Here is a 20,683-nt window from a genome sequence, read left to right on the forward strand (position 1 = left end):
AGTACCGGAAATAGCCTCCCCTACATCTGCGGAAGATTTCAATACGCCTAGGCATACTTGCAATAAGTTACGAAAATCTTTTATTTCATCATGCTGATCTCTGCACCATCTTCTGCCTGATCCTGGTCTTCTAGTGTATTCTCCAGTTTGGCGTTTACTTCGCAAGAGCATTTTAAATGGCACTTTTGGCATTATTCACGATTTTTAATATAAACTATACTGCGACCACCTTCATGTAATACCACAGCTTTTGTATTATTTTCGGGAGTTATACTAACACGATTTGAAAACACTAACGAACAGTAATCTCAATGTATTAGAATAAACGTGAATCTTATCGTAAATGTAATAAAAAATTCAAAAAATATGTTGCCAGTAAACAAGAAGTAATATCATTTTTCACCAAATTATCATTCTCTTTTCCTTATCCCTATGCGGGTTCGGCTTCCCTAATTGCATTTCTCCACACAATTCTATCTTGGGTCATATCAATATTAATCCCCTTTACCAACATGCCCTGCCTTATCATCTCCCCCCACGTCTTCTTTGGTCTTCCTCTCCTACTCCTTCCAGGAATCTGCACTTCAGCTATTCTTCGTATTGGGTGATTAACGTCTCGACGTTAAACATGACCAAACCATCTCAACCTATGCTTTCTCATTTTGGCATTAATTGGTGCCACACCTAGACTTCCCCTAATATACTCATTTTTAATTTTATCCTTTTTTGTCACTCCACTCATCCATCTAAGCATTCTTATTTCCGCCACAGGCATTCGTTGTTCTTCTTTGTTTTTCACTGTCCAACATTCAGTTCCATACATCATAGCCGGCCTTATGACTGTTTTATAGAATTTTCCCTTCAACTTCATTGGAATTTTCCTGTCACACAGCACTCTACTCGCTTCCTTCCACTTCATTTATCCAGCCCTAATTCTACTGCATGCATCTCCATCTATTTCTCCATTACTCTGTAATACCGATCCTAGGTACTTAAAACTATTTTTTTACAAGCAGTTCACCATCCAAAGATACCATTTTATTTGTAGTAATTCCATCTTTAAATAAGCATTCCAAATACTTTGTCTTTGTCCTACTAAGTTTTAAACCTTTTTCCTTGAGAGCTTGTCTCCACTGTTGCAGTTTTTGTTCTAAGTCTTTTTCACTATTTCCTACTAACACGTTATCATCAACATACATTAAGCACCATGGAATGTTATCCTGTAGTTTCGATGTTATCTGGTCCAAAACTAATGAGAATAAATACGGACTAAGCACCGAGCCTTGGTGCAATCCTACGTTCACATGAAATTTATCAGTCTCTCACTACACACACCTGTCCTAATAGTAGTCGTTACTCCCTCATACAAATCTCTCACAATCTTTACATATTCACCAGGGACTCCTTTCTTATTGAGTGCCCACCACAGAATCTCATAAGGAACTCTATCATAATATGCTTTCTCAAGATCGATGAATACCATATGAGCGTTGGTTTTTTTTACTCCTGTACTTTTCGATCAACTGCCTTATAATAAAAATTGCATCTGTTGTTGATCTGCCCTGCATAAAGCCAAATTGATTCTCGGATATTTCGGTCTCTTCACGTATACGTCGATCAATTACTCTTTCCCATATTTTCATGGTGTGGCTAAGCAGTTTTATAGACCTGTAGTTTGTACATTGTTGTATATCTACCTTGTTTTTATAGACAGGTGGTAGTATACTGCTTCTCCATTCGTCTGGCATTTGTCCAACTTCCATAATTCTATTAAGTAAACCTGCTAGCCACATTGTTTGTCTCTCCTAATGCTCTCCATACTTCCCCAGGAATATCATTTGGTCCTACCGCTTTTCCTTTCTTTATTTTTTAAAGCGCTTGAGCCCCTTCCTCGTTTGTTATTTTGGTGACCATTGCTGCTACTGTCTCCATTGACTCCACAGGCTGTCTGTCAAATTCTTCATTTAATAAGCTGTCAAAGTACTTTCTCAATCTCTTTTTGACATCCTTTTTGTGAACTAGCATTTTATTATTTTCATCTCGGATACATCTAATCTGATTAAAATCTTTTGCTTTATTTGGTCTTGCTTCTTTACTGGTATCAAGTTGATCGTATAGGTTTGAATACGCTTCTGCTTTGGCTTTTGCTACTGCTACTTTCGCTTCCTTTTTCGCGACCATATAGTTTTGAAGATCTGTGTCGGATCTGGTTTCTTGCCACTTTTTATATAATTTTCCCTTCTCTTTTATTTTTCCTTGTACTTCGTTTAACCACCACCAAGTCTCTTTATCCTCAAACTTTTTTCCTGACGTTTTCCCAAGTATTTCAATAGCAGTCTCTCTAATACTACTGGCCATCTTTCTCCAAATTGTATTAGGGCTTTCTTTCATATTCCAACATATTTTGTCTACTATTCTTTCCCTGAATAGACCTTCTTTCTCATCTTTTAGCATCCACCACTTGATTTTTTGTAGTCCTCTCCGATATTTTGGTTTAGCTTCATCATTTTCCACCAAATGTTTTTTATGCAAATATCCGTTTTTTTAATCAGGAGTGTAGGGAAATATCGACCAGTTAAAGTAATTTCACAACTTGCCCTCATTATGATTTTTATTGTGATTGTTACTATTATAGTATCATTATATTATATCGATAGTGTCATTATATCGAAATGCTTTTCACCGTTGTTGATTTATTTGAACACATCACACGGTTTTCAATATATTTCGATTTATCATGTATTTTATATAAGAATATTAACTGAATGCATCTAAAAAGGATAGCCATATATAGGCCTGGATCCCGCGTACCAAAAAATTTTTATTAATAGCAAGCTGAAAATTTATTAATAGCTTAACAGTCTAGTCGGACAAACTTTAATGTATGGGAACACTGGAACAGGGGAAGTTTTATTTGTGAAACGTGTCATCCTGACAAGTTTATGATTGTGAAAACTAGAAGGTAATTTTTCAGTTGATTCAATAGCAAATTTTATATTATATGAAAAAATATTTGTCCGATAAATATATTGGGCATTTTAGTAATTCCGATACGTAGAACATGTTAAATGACAGGAATTATGTTGGTGGTATTTAAATAGCAGTTTGATTTTTGCATGAGAATAATGAAATTGTAACAAATCAATTGAAAGTTCTGTCCGACAAAATACATGGAACGTTTTTGTAGTCTGACTTTCGAAACTTGTGACCTGTTCCACAATTAAAATTTTCCTTGTTCCAGTGTTCCCATATATCAAAGTTTGTCCGACTAGACACCGTTAAGCTATTAACAAATTTTCAGCTGGATATTAATAAACTTTTTTGGTACGCTGGATCCAGGCATAATAATTGTATTCAAATATTTCCAAACTGTCTGTAAATAGTAATAAATAAATCATTTTAGACAAAAGTATTTTCGCTGGAAAACCATTTGATAAATTGTTTCTCCTGCAGAAATAAAATGCATGACAATGCTTGGATTACCAGATGTACTGCTCAATACTGTAAAGCTACTAATGGGTTTTTAATGCCAACATTTGCACAAACACATTCGAAATCGGTTTTTCTGAGATAAAAGTTGTTTATGGTGCTATGGGTGTATTTTTACATATTCAAATGCAAAAATAATTTACAAAAGATTATCACGGCTGCATAAAAACTGCCATATTTTTGACTTCAAATTTAACTTTTTATAATATTTGTTGCTTGAGTTGATAATGTAATTCTACAGGGCTGTTATATTATGTACCGGGTGTCCCAATAATAATGGCTCTCGGCCATATCTCAGGAACCGTTTATAGTAGAGCTTTGAAATAAAAAAAATTATAAAAAAAGTTGCCTCAGGAAAAGGCTGGAAATTATTTTCATAATTGTGGGACCACCGCTAGAGGGCGTAATTAAATATCAAAAATTAAAAAATCGAAATTTTACAAAATTTTCCTAATGAAGGAGCATTGGAAATCCGATCGTCGTATTCTTCATAAAATTCTACGCATATTTGATTTCACAAGTTTAGGTCTACCTTTGGAAACAAGAGGTGGGGGTGAGTGGGAACCTTGTTATGAAAAACTGGCTGTGAGTCCGGTTCTGCTTAATCAAATTTTGCAAACTTGGTCTTGTTGAAGACATATCTTTTTCGTGAATGTAAAAGTTATAATTTCGAACCAACTTACTGAGTAATATGCCAGCTAGAAGGCGTTATTTAATTTTTTTTCAGAAATCTAGTTTTCTTTGAAAAATATTAAATACAAATATGCATTTTTAATACCATATTACAAAATTAGACAAAATTAGCAACAAAATAGCGAAAACCGCATGTTATTACCTTTTTTCTATCTCGAGATAGCTTACAAAACGTGTAAATTTAAAAACATAACTATTACTGTCACCGGTAAACGAAGTTTAGGAAAAGTAGTGTGCTATGAAATACCAAAGAAACATTTTCTAGCTGTCAACGTATATTAGGTCTTTTCAACGCTTCTCATTTGTTTCGAGCCTCGTTCATATCTCATTTAATAATATTATACACGGATTATACGGCATATGACAGAGGCTCGAAACAAATGAGAAGCGTTGAAAAGCCCTATTACAAAGAAATAAAAACAACTATTTAGTGATGACATAAATGTTCAAATTTTTGCCCATCATTTTCGTTGCAAACATTTACTCTTTCAAGAGTAGATTGAACAGCAGTCTCAATTTCTGCTCTCGATATGCTTTGAATGGCGTTTAGTATTCTCTGTTTAATGTATTCTAGAGTAGTGTATGATGGGCAACAATTTGAATATTTAGGTCGTCACTAAGTAGTTCTTTTTGTTCTTTGTTATATTTAATTTTAATAGTATTGTTTCTCTTCATATTGTTGTTTTAATTAATTATATTTTCATACGTTGGCATCTGGAAAATGTTTTTTTGTTTTCTTCCACAGCACACTACTTTTCATTAACTTAGTTTACCGGTGATAGTAACAGTTATGTATAAAATTTACACGTTTCTCGAGATATCTTGAGATATAAAAAAGGTATCGACATACGGTTTTCGCTATTCTATTGCTAATTTAATCTAATTTTATAAAGTATGATTAAAAATGCATACTTGTATTTAATATTTTCCAAAGAAAACTAGATTTCTGAAAAAAATTAAATAACGCCTCCCAGCTGGCTTATTACTTATTAGGATGGTTCAAAATTATCACGCTCACATTGAAGAAAAAGATCTGTCTTCAATAAGACCCAGTTTTCAAAATATGATTTAGCAGAACCGGACTTACAGCCATTTTTCATAACAAGGTTCCCACTCACCCCCACCTCTTATTTGCAAAAGTAGAGTTAAACTTGTTAAATCAAATATGCGCAGAATTTTATGAAGAATACAATAATCGGATTTACAGTGCCCCTTCATTAGGCAAATTTTGTAAAATTTAGATTTTTTAATTTTTGATATTCAATTACGCCCTCTAGCGGTGGATCCACAATTATGAAAATAATTTCCAGGCTTTTCCTGAGGCAACTTTTGTTATAACATTTTTCATTTCAAAGCTCTACTATAAACGGTTCCTGAGATATGGTCGAGAGCCATTCTTATTGGGACACCCGGTACACAGGCTCTTTGTCGTACATTAGGTTAATTGGAGTCTTCTAAATGGATATAATACTTGAGACTTGTTGGGGAGGTTTCCAGTTATAAATACAAATAAATTAACTTACCTTGGTTAACACGTTAGACTGTACAGGAGATTAGGTAGTCAAACAACCATACATTAGTCTTTAGTGTGGAATAATTACAATTACTACATAATATATAGCAATAATTACGAGAATTATAATGAGACCATTACGAGTGGTAGATTTCTTTTGATTAACTGAATCATCGAGACCGTGCTCTTAAGATGACTATCTAATAAGGTGACAACAGAAAGGTGCAATTATGGGCTACTCAGAATGAAAAAAGCAAAAACTTGGGAAGTTCCATAGATGTGTAAATAAATAATATGGGTGTTCCGAAAAGATTGGTCATAAATTATACCACACATTCTGGAGTCAAAAATAATTCGATTGAACCTAACTTACTTTAGTACAAATGTGCTCACAAAAAAAGTTACAGCCCTTTGAAGTTACAAAATGGAAATCGATTTTTTTCAATATATCGAAAACTATTAAAGATTTTTTATTGAAAATGGACACGTATCATTCTTATGGCAGGATTATCTTAAAACAAAATTATAGTGAGATTTGTCTACTCCATAATAATTTTATGGGGGTATTGATCCATTAAACCCCCCCCAAACTTTTGTGTGCGTTCCAATTAATTGTGATACCATTAGTTAAACACAACGTTTTTAAAACTTTTTTGCCTCTCAGTATTTTTTCGATAAGCGAGTTTTTATCGAGATGCGGCTTCTTTTTTAATATATTTACATAAAAATTTTATGGGAGCTTTGTTCCTTTAAACCCCCCAAATGTTTGTGTACGTTCCAATTAAACTATTATTGTGGCACTATTAGTTAAACACAGTGTTTTTTAAACGTTTTTGCCTCTTAATCTTTTTTTGATAAGTCACCTTTTATCGAGATGTGGCCTTTTTTTTTCAAAATATACCTAAAAATGTAAATTACAAATACATTTTCAGATTTTTAACAGGTCTCTATAATCGTACTTAACCATATACAAATATGTGGTGGATTCGATAAATATGCAAAATATCTCGATAAACACTGGCTTATCGAAAAAGTCCTAAGAGGCAAAAATGTTTTAAAAACAGTGTGTTTAACTAATGGTGCCACACTAATAATTAAATTGCAACGTACACAAAAGTTTGGGGGGGTTTAAAGAAACAAAACCCCCATACATTTTTTATGGGGTACACGAATTTCACTACAATTTTTATTTAAGATGCTGCTGCGATAAGAATGCCACAAGTCCATTTTCAATGAAAAATCTGTAAGTGTTTTCGATATATGTATGAATAAAAATCGATTTTCATTTTGTAACTTCAAAGGGCTATAACTTTTTTTGTGTGCACTATTGTACAGTGCTAGTCAAAAGTCCGTACCCCCCCTCTTATCTTTTGAACGGTTTTACCTATAATAGTGAAATTTGGATGGAGGAAATTAACTGACGTAAGCTTCTTAACTAGTTATGACAGGTGACGTAATAGTGACAGATGACGTTACAGAGCCACTGTGACCGATAATTTTAAATGGGACCTTATGGCAAGTGATACCTCGTTTGAAAGGTATTCAAAATACCTACTCAGCCATACTAATTGTTTTGTGTTTTAGTTGATTTTGATTTTGGTGAATAAATTAAATAAATATAATATTGTAGCTTCGCATTTAATTAATAAAAATTCAAATGTACGCCTATGGTTTTTTTGTCAAAAAAGTTGACGTTTTTCGATTCTCTAGTAGTTTTTACGTCAACGTCAACCTTTTTGACAAGTAATCATAGGCGGAATTTTGAATTTTGAATTAATTAAATGAAACTACAATTTTATATTTATTTCATTAATTCGTCAAAATTAGCTTATACTTAAACAATATTAGTATGACTGAATAGGTATTTTCAATACCTTTCAAACGAGGTGTCACTTGCCATAAGGTCCCATTTAAAATTATCTGTCACAGTGGCGCTGTAAAGTCATCTGTCACTATTACGTCACCTGTCATGACTAGTTAAGAAGCTTACGTCCGTTTATTTCCTATCTCCAAATTTCACTATTATAGGTATAACCGTTCAAAAGATACGAGGGGGGGTACGGACTTTTGACTAGCACTGTATATAGGTAAGTGAGGTTCAATCAACCTAGTTTTGACCCCAGAATCTGTGGTATAATTTATGACCAATCTTTTCGGGACACCCTGTAAAAGTAATTAAAAATACATAGTTCAAAAGATATTTGAACTACTTTTAGAAAAAAAATGTATATTTAAAGGTCATGGCAGATCAGAGGAAATATGGGTTGACGAAGAAATAGCTATATATTTGTATAACAAGGGAGGAAAGTGCTACTTTTCCTCCCGAGAATGAAATTCTGATTCAAGGGAGGAAAAGGCACTTTACTCCTATGTTATACATATGATTTTTCAAACCTTCCTCAAATAACAAGTCATTGTTTCATTTTTAAATAATTTATTTATGTAACTAACTGACAAAATTTATTAGAGAACTAAAACTAACGAGTAGGTACATTATAACTGTCAACTGTCAAGTATAATTCAAATTATTAATGTAATAGCTATTTGTATAACAAGGGAGGAAAGTGCTACTTTTCCTCCCAAGAATGAAGTTTACTGCCCGACGCGTAGCGGTCACCATGGAAATGGCGATCATATGTATGTAAGCCGGCGGCGAACCCGTGAGAAAAAATATTTCTCACTGCAATGGCCGACTTTTCTCACTGCCTGAGAAATTATTCGTTTTGAATGTATGTAAGTAGTGGGAGAAGTTGCACAGTGTATAATAGCTTCCATAGAAAAATTATATTGCCAGTGTGATATGAGCATAGCATTGGCTTTTTATTCACAATTTATCAAAGATTGGGTGTGGACAGACTTTATTAACCAAAAATTAAGACTATTAGAACTTTGTCCAAACAAATATTGTACACGGTGGAATAAATAAAAGAAACTAAATTCAATAATTAACAAATTTACTGGGACAATTAAACTGGAAAGAATACTTTAAATGAAAAATGAAATGTAAGATCCAACCTAACCTTTATATGTAAAAAATATTTACCGGAATCTCCTTTATTGGTTATTGTTTTCTTCACGAACACGCTGGATGGGTTTAGCAAACCCATGGGACATCATTTACACTTACAATTGGACTGTATTTCGAGTATTTCCCAATAAATGACTTAAAAAATGAAACCTTCCGCCATTATGGAACCAAAAGCTCGTCGATCTACTTCCAGCGCACTTTCACAGTCAAGTGAGTCAAGTAAAGCACGACCGCCTTGTCAAATTTTCAGAAACCGAAAGAATATTTCTCGCTAGGTGGCGTATATAGTCCGTTCCATCAGTGATACCAAATTATAATTAGGTGTGTCATCGTTGCAATGAATTTTAAATATAAAAGATAGTAATTAGAAATAGCTAATTAAGCAAAAATTAGAGAAATTAATTAATAGATTAAGAGAAAATAAAATTAAAAAAAATTAAAAAGTTAAAAACTGATTCCGTAACGTCTCAGACCGTTACAGCACAGTACAAAGAGGTTCAACCTCTTTATACTGTGGTTACAGTATGTACTCTTATCTCTGCTGTTTATAGTAAGTAGCCTTTGTGTAGTAGCTGTGTCGGGTCTTGTTTCTGATGCGTATGTCATTATTGGTCTTATACCGGCATTATAAATTCTTAATTTCATCTCATTAGATAATATTATGTTTTCACCATATTCTAGCGTTACTGCGGCGTCCTGTCAGTCTATTTGGTTTTTGTACTTGATCTATTCACTTCCTTGTCCAAGTCTCCATAGCTGGACAGTGCAATTCCAAGGTATTTTATTTTCATTACTTTTTCAATACTGATGTCATCGACTTCTATTTTGGATCTGATTGGTTCTTTGCTGATTATTATTGTTTTAGTTTTCTAAGTCAATTTTTTATGATTGATCTGTGGATTAGTCTTTGCAGACTGCCTTATTGGGTTATCCATTTTGTATCCTCTGTAATATAGTATTTTTACTTCTTTGTTTCCCACTCTGTCTCCTCTGTAAGATGAGGAATATTATGAGGAATATGTCTAAATTTCTAAAATATTTTTTAAAGTAGAATTTAATATTTCTGCATAAAAATGAATCGAAATTAATAAAAATATTTTATTTACATGTAAACTGTATATTACAAATATTGGTTTTTAACCAAAAATTGCATTACAATTTTTATTCTTCTAGCATACTCGTCGAAATTTTTTGTTTCATAATTCGCCATAGTCATAGTTTCACCCGATTTCTCAGCTCCTTCTACAATGTCAGGTATATCTTCTTTGTCAGATACCATTACTTTTAAAACTAAGAACGCTAAAACCAGGCCTTGTAACAGACAAAGCCTTAAATGATCTGAAAGCCTAGAGAAAGGAAATAACTCGTCGGGATCCAAACCAAAATTTCTAAGTTGTGAAGCCAATTTGTCATGGTAAACTTTTAGGTATGTCTGGATATTATCTAGAACCTCCTCAGAGCTGTTTACAAGAAAGAAATAAGAGAGATCTGCGCATGGGCTTCCAAGAGTAGATAGTTGCCAGTCTAAAATACGTAAACCTTCAGGTTTTGTTTTATCATTTGAATCCTAAAATTAAATAGATAATTTTAGTTTAATACTAAATATATTTAAATAAAAATAAAATCCCCGAGCAGTAGCCTGCTCGTTCTCCGGAGCCTAATCCGTTAGATTTGTTTGGGTTATCTAAAAAAATATTTGGGTGTTTACATTAGGCCATTAATATATTTGCAGGATTGTTTGATAAAAATATTTACAATTAACTGGTAATACTGTCCGACCAATTTTTAAAAATACTCCAGTTGTTTGACGCACCGGAGATTAGAAACCTGTATATTTACGAAACGCCCCCTCCCGAAAATTTTCCAAAATATAAAAGTTGTCCAGCTCGACGTGAATAACTGAATAAAAAATAAAAATCTCATGAGGGAGCTAATAAATTTCTTAAATGGTGGGCCCAAGTCCTATTAAGTTAAATCCTTAATCATTTTTTGCATTATTTTAGATTACAAAGTAAATCATTACCTGATATTTAAACAAAAAATTGTTACACCAACAATCTCCATGGGTTATGACAACTTTGTATTCTGGTTCTTTTACTTTAGACCGAAGTTCAGGAGCTAAAGTTTGTTCGTAATTTTTAAGCTTCTCTGTCATAGCTGGATCGTCTTTCAATGCCTTGTAAGGATGAGATAAAGTACCAGCCACAAATCTTTTAAACTTCTCTTCTGCCTGCTTATCATTGGCATATCTTTTCTCAAATGCATCACCTTTATTATCTTCTGTCAATTTTTTCCATAATGCTGGATTTTTCTGTTTGATTGCAAATGAGACAGCATGAAATTTAGCATACTCGATGAGAACTGTTTTCATGTGGCCAGGATTCATCGGGACTTTTTTATCCCATAGCTCGTATTGTTGTGTTTTTAAATTCTCCATAACTAAACTTTCAAGTCCATCTTCAGTAGAGCATAAATAGCATTTAGGTACACTTTCAAAGGGATCTATAATAAATAAATCGTCGCATTAGAGATAAAATTTACTAAGTATTCTTTGGGGTTTGCCAATAAATCAAAATAAATTAAAATATCTAATAGGGGAGTGCATATAGATTTTCACTTCGAAAAAAATCAAACAAGATAGAACTTTTTGTAATTTCATTAAGAAATGTTTAATAAACAACATATCAAAAAGTTCTACTCGAGAAGATGTTTTCTTAAATAACTCCGAAAATATAAATTTTAGAGAAAAACTGACTTAACCATTGAAAAATTCAGAAAATTTTACAAAAATAATCTTACATAAAGAATTTTCTAAAATTAAATCTGTATCTTCTATAATTTTTTATTTATAACGTTAAAGTCACCCTTCTCACAAACATTGGCGCACTGTAAACTAACGTACGGCAAAGTGCACGGTTGAGATATTTTAATGTAATTCTTTAACTAAATGATCAAATAAAATTTTACAAATTGAACATGAAAGAAGAATAATTAAGCTATCTTATGCTTACAATATAAAGAAATAGAATGTATGGGCATAAGTACGCTGTGGGTGGAAAATGAGCCTTACATGAAATTGTTTAAAAATGATTTAAAAATGTGTAACTAATACAATTTTTCTTATAAAACTCTCAATTTTGCACAACTTACCTTTCAATCATCTTACTAAATGATGTTTTATTAAAAAACAATCTCAAAAGTTTAATTCAAATGATATGACGTCCCAAAAATTGTAATTTTTGAAATCTTCGTAGTTTTATAGCATTACCACCACTTTAAGACGGTATTACTCAAGTTTGAACAGATCTATTACAGTTTTATAAGTGCTTTTTTAAAGCTTGGGATGTAGTCTTTAAAATGCACTGAATTATTTTACTTTAGAAATGAAATAAACTATTTATTTTTAAGAAAATTTAGAAAGTTAACAAAAATGTAATAAAAAAAACCGAAAATTACAGCTAAAAAATGTTTATACAAAGTGATCAAAATTTTTTCTGTAAAACTTACCTAAAATACATTTAATAATAAGCTTCAACAATAATAAGTGTTCAGCAAAAAAACATTTTTTAGCTCTTATACAGTATGTCTGCGTAACTTGGAACCTATTGATAACTTTTTTATTATCAGTTTTACGAAAAAAAGCTATTCTTTATAAAATACTCTGCATCGTATATAATCTAAGATGCAATCCTCAAATATCAAATTTAATTAATGTTATACGAGGTATGTAAAAAAATGTGAATTTCACTCAAGAGTAAAGTACCTTTACATTTCACAATATCGAAAATTGTTATTAACAAAAATTGTTTGGAATTAAAAAATTTGTTTTAGTGTTCAATTACATTCTTTTAATTAAAATATTGTGAATAATAAAGGCACTTAACTCCTAAGAAAAATTCATATTTTTTACATACCTCGTATAAAATTAAAAAAGTTTGATATCTGATGATTGTATCTTAGATTTTAGACCAGGGAGAGCATTTTATGAAGAATAACTTTTTTTCGTAAAAGTGATAATAAAATAGTTATCATAATTGTAATAAAATGAAGATGAGTATCCGTAATTTGCGAAAAAATTGAAATTTTTTATTTCGATTAGAATGATGTAATTGTATATTTAGACATAGTTTCTAATTTCAAACAACTTTTCATAATAACATTTTTTGATATTCTGGAATATCTCTCTCTCTCGTTCCATCCCTCCTTGTGGAGTATTGGGCGCTTATGCGTTTCTTGGCCAAAAGTGTAAGATTGCTGTCTGGCCGGGACAGCGCATCTTCTTTTGTTTTTATTCTCTGGATAAATTGTGAACTAATTCCCTCCACTCTCTTCTATCTTTTGCTCTCTTTTTGACTTCGCCCCATCTTAGTCCAATTTTTTCGTGTTCTCTCGTTGTTGTTCTTTTCCAGCTGTTGTCTGGTCTGCCCCTCTTTCTTTTTCCCTCTGGTTGGTATTCAAGTGCTTGTCTTGCTATGCTGCTTTGGTCTTTCCTTAAAGTGTGGCCGATCCATTTCCATTTTTTTTCCTTGACTGTAGTAGATACGTTAGTTTGCTTTGTCCTTTCCCATAGTTCTGTATTAGTTATTTTATTTGGCCAGTATATTTTTAGGATTTTTCTTAGAGATTTGTTTACAAATGTTTGTAGTTTTTTAGTTGTATTTTCGTCCTGTTTCCATGTTTCTGCTCCATAGAGCAGTATACTTTTAATGCAACTGTTAAAGATTTTAATTTTTGTTATTTCCGATATTTCGTTTGTTTGCCAAATTTTATTTAAAGCGTTGAATGCGTGTTGCGCCTTTGTTATTCTCGTCTGTATATCCTTTTTACACCCCCCGCTCCTTTCCATGACAGATCCCAGATATGTGAACTTGTCTACCTCTTCTACTTCTTTACCGTTTATCATTATTTTATTATTTGGATGGTTATTATTTTTTAGAAGTTTAGTTTTTTCTGTGTTTATTCGAAGTCCGATCGTGTCGGAGTACTGTGCCAATTTGTCAATTTTTGCTTGCATATGATTTCGGTGTTCAGTTATAAGGCAGATGTCATCTGCAAATTCGAGATCTTCTAGCTGTTTGAAAAGGTTCCACCTGATGCCTGTTCGATCGTCGATTACTTTCCTCATTACCCAATCTATCATAATAAGAAATAGGGTAGGGGATAGTACACAACCCTGTTTGACTCCACTTTCTATGGATATCTCTTCTGTTACTTCACCTGAATGTTCTAGTTTGGCTTTGTATCCTTCGTAGAAGAGTTTAATAAAGTTTATGATTTTTTGTGGTATCCCATATAATCTAAGGATTTTCCACATCTGTGCCCTATTTACACGGTCAAAGGCCTTTTCGAAGTCGATAAAACTCACATCTATATCTTTATTCCATTCATTTGTTTGTTCCAAGATAATTCTAAGGGTGCAAATGTGATCAATAGTGGAATGGTTGGAACGGAAGCCTGCTTGGTTGTTTCTCAGTTTTTTATCTAGTTCCGGCTTCAATCTTTCCAAAATGATTTTGGTCAGCACTTTGGATGTGGCACTTAGTAGTGTTATTGCACGCCAATTGTTGCATTTGCTCAGGTCTCCTTTTTTGGGTATTTTTATAATCAATCCCTCTTTCCACTCCTTTGGCAATTCTTCGTCCGTCCATATTTTATTCAAAAGTGTATGTAGCATCTCTACTGACTGCTCGGTGTCTGCTTTTATTATGTCAATGGGTATATTGTCGATTCCTGCGGCTTTGCCATTTTTTAGTAGTTTTAGAGTGTTTCCAATTTCTTCCATTGTAATTTCTCCAATATTCACTTCTAGCTCTGGTGATTCTACTTCATCTTCTATGATTTGAGTTATTTCATGCTTAGCATATATCTCTTCGAAGTATTCCTTCCATCTTTGTATTATTTCTTTCTCATTTTTTATTCTATTTCCTTGTTTATCCTTTACTTCTCGTATATTTCGTTGTGCTTTTCCTGTTAAGTTTCGTATGATTGTATATTGTGTTCGTAAGTCGTTTTCTTTCGCTGCTTCTTCTGATATATTTAGCATCTCATTTATATAGTTTCTTTTATCTTTTCTGGCTTGTTTTTTTACTTCTGCGTTTTTTGCCTTGTATTTCCTTTCAAGTGCCCTCTCTTCTTCCGATCCTTCCTTTTGTAGAATTTCTTCTTTGATCTTTTTTCTTTCTTCTATCAGTAGTAGAGTGTCTTTGGTAATCCATTTTTTATTTTGTCTTCTTTTTAATCCGATTGTTTCTTTTGCTGTATTCATCATCACTTCTTTAAAATATTTCCATGTTTCTTCGACTGACTCTCCAGTTTGTTGTGATACTGTTCGGTTAATTGCCAGTTTCTCACTAAATTTATTTCTTATACATTCTTGTTTTAGGGCATCAACGTTGTACTTGTTCCTTCTGCTGATTTTTTGGTTTTTATCTCTGGCTAATTTCATTTTTAGTCTCGCTTTGATTAGCATGTGGTCTGATCCCACATCAGCACCTCTTAAGCTCCTGACATCTTGCAGCCAGCTTCTCCATTTATATTCAATTATTATGTGGTCTATTTGATTCTTGTATCTCCCTCCCGGTGATTTCCATGTTTCCTTATGTATCCGCTTATGTTTAAAGATGCTTCCGCCTATTAAAAGTTCATTTTGCTCACAAAATTCGATTAATCGATTTCCATTGTCGTTTCTCTCTCCGATTCCCTCCTTTCCCATCACATGTTCATGTCCTTTGTTATCATTTCCTATTTTTGCATTAAAGTCTCCGATTACTATTTTTATATCTCTTCTATATTTATTATTAATCTTATTAAACGTTGTTTGTAGTTGCTCGTAAAATTCTTCCTTCTCATTTTCGTCGTTTTTATTTGTGGGAGCATATACATTTATTACTATTATGTTATAATATCTTGCCTTCAGTCTCGCCCAAATAATCCTTTCTGACACTGGTTCCCACTCTACTAGAGCCTTTCTCCCCTTTTGGGCTAGCAGTATTGCCACTCCCTTTTCGTGTTTGTCATTTACATCCGTATTCCCAGAATATATCATTAGCTGTTGGTCACCTACTCGGGTTGATCCACTACCATTCCATCTTGTTTCGCTTAGTCCGACAATGTCTAATTTGTACTTATCAATCTCTTGGCTTACCTGCTCCAATTTGCCGGTTTCGTGTAGGGTTCTTACATTCCATGCACCTATAAATATGTTCTCTCTTATGTCTATTTCATGTTTATCTTTCGTTTTTGCTCTATTTCTATTTTCGTCCTTGCTCAATTCCTTTTTCTGTGCCTTGTCTGTCGTGATTTGTGCTTTTGTTTGTGTATTTTCATCTTCTGTTAGTTTTTTGGATTTCCCTGGTCTTCTTCTAGCTGGTTGCTGTATTGATTCCATTTGTGTGTTTTTCCATCTATTATTAATTTATTATATTTTATTGTAACACTTTTACCCTTATTAATTTCTTCATTTGCGACTTGTCTTATTTTTTTCTGTGTTTGTAGTTCTTCTTTTGTTATGTCATTATTTATATATACTTTATTGCCTTTTATGTGTTTTAGTTTAGCTTTATTTTGCATGATCTTTTCTTTTTCAAACTTGTTCTGTAGTTTGACCAAACATGTTTTTTCTCCCAGTTTGATAACTTCTTCGATTTGAACATTGATATTCATTTCTTTTTCCATGAAGTTTCCTACAGTTTGTTTCAGTGCATTTCTATCGATTGTATCTATTGGCAAGCCTTGTATTACAACATTATTTACTTTCCTTTCCTTTTCTAGTCTTTGTACACGTATTTTCATATAGTTTAGTTCTTTTTTCATTTCTTCCTTCTCCTTGTGTTTAGTTTGGTTTTCTTGTTTAACTTTCTCCAATTCTGTTTTCAGGTCGTTTAATTCCTCCCAGTACTTTCTCTGTTCATTCTATTCTGGAATATAAAGGTACGTTAATCTTTACCTAAATTCATATTTTTGACATAACTCGTATGAAATTGATAAAATTTGATATCTGATGGTTGAGTTTTAGATTTTTGATTATCCAGAGCATTTTATTAAGAATAACTTTTTTTCGTAAAACTGATAATAAAAAAGTTTTTCATGTGGTTCCTAGCTACGCAGACACACTGTATAAGAGCTTCTGTATAAGAATTTTCAAATTGAAATGCCATATTCGGATTCAGCATAATCAAAAACAAATTTGAAACATATTTGATCAAAGTAAAATAATGAATTTATCGATATTTTTAAAATTATTTATACAAAACAATTGTTATTGTTTAAACAATGAATAAACAATTAGCGGCTAAATCTGCGAGTAGAACTTTTTACTTTAACATGTATATAAACTAACAAAACAGTTTTAGAAAAATATAAGCTTGTTTGAATTTTTCCGAAACAATGTATGTTTTCGTTCTAATTGCACTCCCCTATAATATGCTCAAAGAAAAATACAGTTAATGTGATAAGGTTAAATAATGACGAATATAAGTTTAAAAATGTCGAACATTTTAAATATCTTGGGTCTCAGTTAATGGCACTAATGTTACAGGCATAACAGGAAACAGAGCTTACTGAAAATACAACAGCTTCCTCAAAGATAAGAAGCTTACTCAGAGAACTAAACTGAAAATTTATAGAGCAGCAATTAGACTAATAATCACATATGGTTCTGAAGCAAAACAGAAAGATTGAGGATCCTGGAGAGATAAATCATTCGGAGAATAGCAGGCCCACTAAACAGGTAATAATGAATTTAGAAAACTAATGAATAATGAAGTGGAAGAACTTTTGAAAGAGGAAGACATCGTCATATTTATTACGGCAAGGAGACTAGAAAATGGAATGCCAATATCAGGAAGACCACGAGTAAGACTGAAAACCAGATGGGAGAACCAGATAATTGAGGCGCTCAGAGCAACAGTGGTCTAACCCAATACCCACAATTCTACCAAAACGCTTTTATTACATTAAAGTTATGCCTTATTTAAGTATTTTCAGATGAAGAGTGGCGCAAGCAACCATTGCTTCAGCTACTTTGCATCTGAAAATACTGAAATAAGGGATAACTTTAATGTAATAAAAGCGTTTTGGTTAAATTGTAGGATGTAGGTTAGGCCACTGTTGCCCTGAGCGCCTCGATTGCGGACCTTAAGAGGAAACAGTAGCGATCAACAGGTAGCGAAAACGCGTTCCAAGATTGCGACTGTAATTTTGAATATTTTTTCGAGACATTTGGCACACGTATTTGTAATATAATAAAGAATGGCGGTACAGAGCCCAATTTGAAAAATATATTAATATGTGGAAATTACTCTGTAATTAAATACAATATTAAAAAAACGAGCCGGTACCGCCATTAAGAAGAACAAAAAAATACACTTTCTTCAAATAAACTCTTTTATCCGATGCCTAGATTTTGTGTCATTTTGGAACTACTAAAATTTTTTATTTCATTAGTAGTTCCAAAATGACACAAAATCTAGGCATCGGATAAAAAAGTTTATTTGAAGAAAGTGTATTTTTTTGTTCTTCTTAATGGCGGTACAGGCTCGTTTTTTTAATATTTTATTTAATTACAGAGTAATTTCCACATATTAATATATTTTTCAAATTGGGCTCTGTACAGCCATTCTTTATTATATTACGAATACGTGTGCCAAATATCTCGAAAAAATATTTAAAATTACAGCCGCAATCTTGGAACGCGTTTTGGCTACCTGTTGATCGCTACTGTATCACCTTAACAAGATGGGAGTTAGATAATGAATAACTATAAGTTAAAATATATTTATTATCCGCCCTGAAATATGCTTCAATTATATCTGTCGATGTAGAACGTTTATTTTCAATGTAAAAATTATTTCTAAGTGATGGAAGATATAGTTCTAAGACTGAAAATATTAAAAAGCATTTAGTTGTAGCTATTACTGATAAAATTTGAAGTGGTTACAATGTTTAATCAGTAATAATTAACAATTATCTAGACATAAATTTATTATGTCAATAGTGTTATGTTTTGCAAATATGTAATTATATTTGTGGTAAGTTGATATTAAGTTAATTCACTTGTATCTTAAATAATAAATTATGTACCTGTATTGCGTAGTGGTAACATGGACTCTCGAAATTAAAAGTATGAGGCGTATAGAAGTCTTTGAAATGTGGAGTTTTCGAAGGATGCTGAAGATCTCTTGGACAGAGCATGTGACCAACAACGAGGTGCTGAGAAGAATGGGGACTGAGAGAGAACCCCTAAATATTGTAAAAAACAGAAAACGAGTTATCTACGACATATTTACAGAGGAGAAAGATAAACTTTTTACGACTCATAATGGAAGGGAAAGTCGAAGGAAGAAGAGGTCCAGGAACAAGAAAATACTCCTGGCTGAAGAATGTAAGAGACTGGACAGGCACTGACACACATTAGATACTAAGAACGGCCCAGGATAGAGAACAATTTGCTGTGACAGCCAACATTCAGTAATGGAGAAGGCACCTTAAGAAGAAGATTGCATCTTTGTTTCTACTTGTTAATGTTGCTATCACTCTTGTCTGTGTATATATGCACATTTTCTTTAATAAATCCGAAGTTTAGTTATTCGGTACAACTACAGTAATATTTTTAAGTTTAAATATCTATGCTATTATCAATAAATAATAATATTTACCTTCAATATTGTCTTCTTCTTGAAACTTCTTAAACTCTTTGAAAATCCGTTCGTATAAATAGATTTCTCTATTATAAATGTCTTTGATAGGTGTAGCTTCTCTAAAACCCTTATTGGTATGGGAAGACTTCAAAATCAAATCCAAACTTCTGTCCTTGTCTTTGATGGAAATCGCAGTAATAATTCCTAGAAAGTTATCTCCTTTACTTGATCCAGAACTGTTTATTATCTCATAATCGGTGAACCCATTTTCACTAGCAATACGATCTATTAGTGCCCTATGTTCTTTGACAATATCCATTTTGACGAATAACTCTAGTTAGAACTACACAGTCTTGAAGTTAAGACGTCTACATAAACTATAATAATGCCAGACATTTTCTTTATCTATCTGTGATAATCTTTTGAACATTTACCCGTGGGACTTGAGATTAGTAAGTAATTAAAATTCACAGTCGAGAAATCACTATAATAGTTACAATATTGCATTAATTTGTGAAGTACCTCAAATAATTATTTTTTTCAATTACAATTACGTATTCAAATAATAGCTATACTACGACAGGTTATATTTACATTACAGGAAAAATCCCAGTAATTGGCTGAATACCATAGTTAAAAATCTTACATAGAATTGAAAAAACTTCGGTTTGTATAATAGTTTATATGTAATTTTTATTAAAAAAATTATTTAAATATATTTTTTCTACAACCGTGTTAAAGCACTCCATACGAGCGTTAAAAATGATACTTTAAGGCACTAGTGCTTTAAAAAAATTTTATGGCACTGCAATTCGTATTGACCGTATAGACAATTTTGATGTAATGTCAAAAAAATATAAAAATGGAATGTCAGTTAAGTCCAAGTTAAAGTTTTTTGTAGATATTGTCGTGTAATTACGTTTGTAGAAAAAATATTGTATAATATGCGTGTTAAAAAGTACATTTTTAAGGCACTCATGTGAATTGCAGTGAAAACCATTCATGTGAAAACTTTCACATGCGTGCCTTAAACGTGTACTTTTAACACTTATATCATAAACAACTATTAAAAACATCAGAACGTTTTCGATGTAGTCAGATCATCTTTAGTGACATTCTGAGTGCCTAGTAATTGAAACTAGCTCACTAGTTAACAGTTGATATACACTAACCGGCACAAAATTCCGCCACCCAAAATTTTTTATGAAAATTGTCAAAATTTACAACTTTATTATTTGTGTTCCGATTTTCAAGATTATTGCACCAGTTTGTAGGTACGTGTATTGGCATAGTTTGGTATTATTCCGGTAACAAAAAAATTTT

The 20,683-nt window shown here is 32.4% G+C and overlaps 2 protein-coding genes across 2 annotated transcripts in view; both read right to left on the reverse strand.

Annotated features, from left to right (window-relative positions):
- The window catches only part of LOC126879895 (tachykinin-like peptides receptor 86C), an 883,727-nt gene that overhangs the window by 307,510 nt on the left and 555,534 nt on the right, over positions 1-20,683 (reverse strand). The window lies entirely within an intron of this gene.
- LOC126879899 (uncharacterized) lies at positions 9,807-19,910 on the reverse strand. The gene is made up of 3 exons (XM_050643244.1): positions 19,379-19,910; positions 10,747-11,225; positions 9,807-10,290 (listed from the first exon to the last, which is right to left on the reverse strand). Exons 1-3 carry the CDS (start codon positions 19,677-19,679, stop codon positions 9,844-9,846), a joined length of 1,227 nt encoding a protein of 408 aa, XP_050499201.1. The 5' UTR covers positions 19,680-19,910; the 3' UTR covers positions 9,807-9,843.

Source organism: Diabrotica virgifera, chromosome 2 (genome assembly GCF_917563875.1).
Source record: "Diabrotica virgifera virgifera chromosome 2, PGI_DIABVI_V3a".
NCBI lineage: Eukaryota > Metazoa > Arthropoda > Insecta > Coleoptera > Chrysomelidae > Diabrotica > Diabrotica virgifera.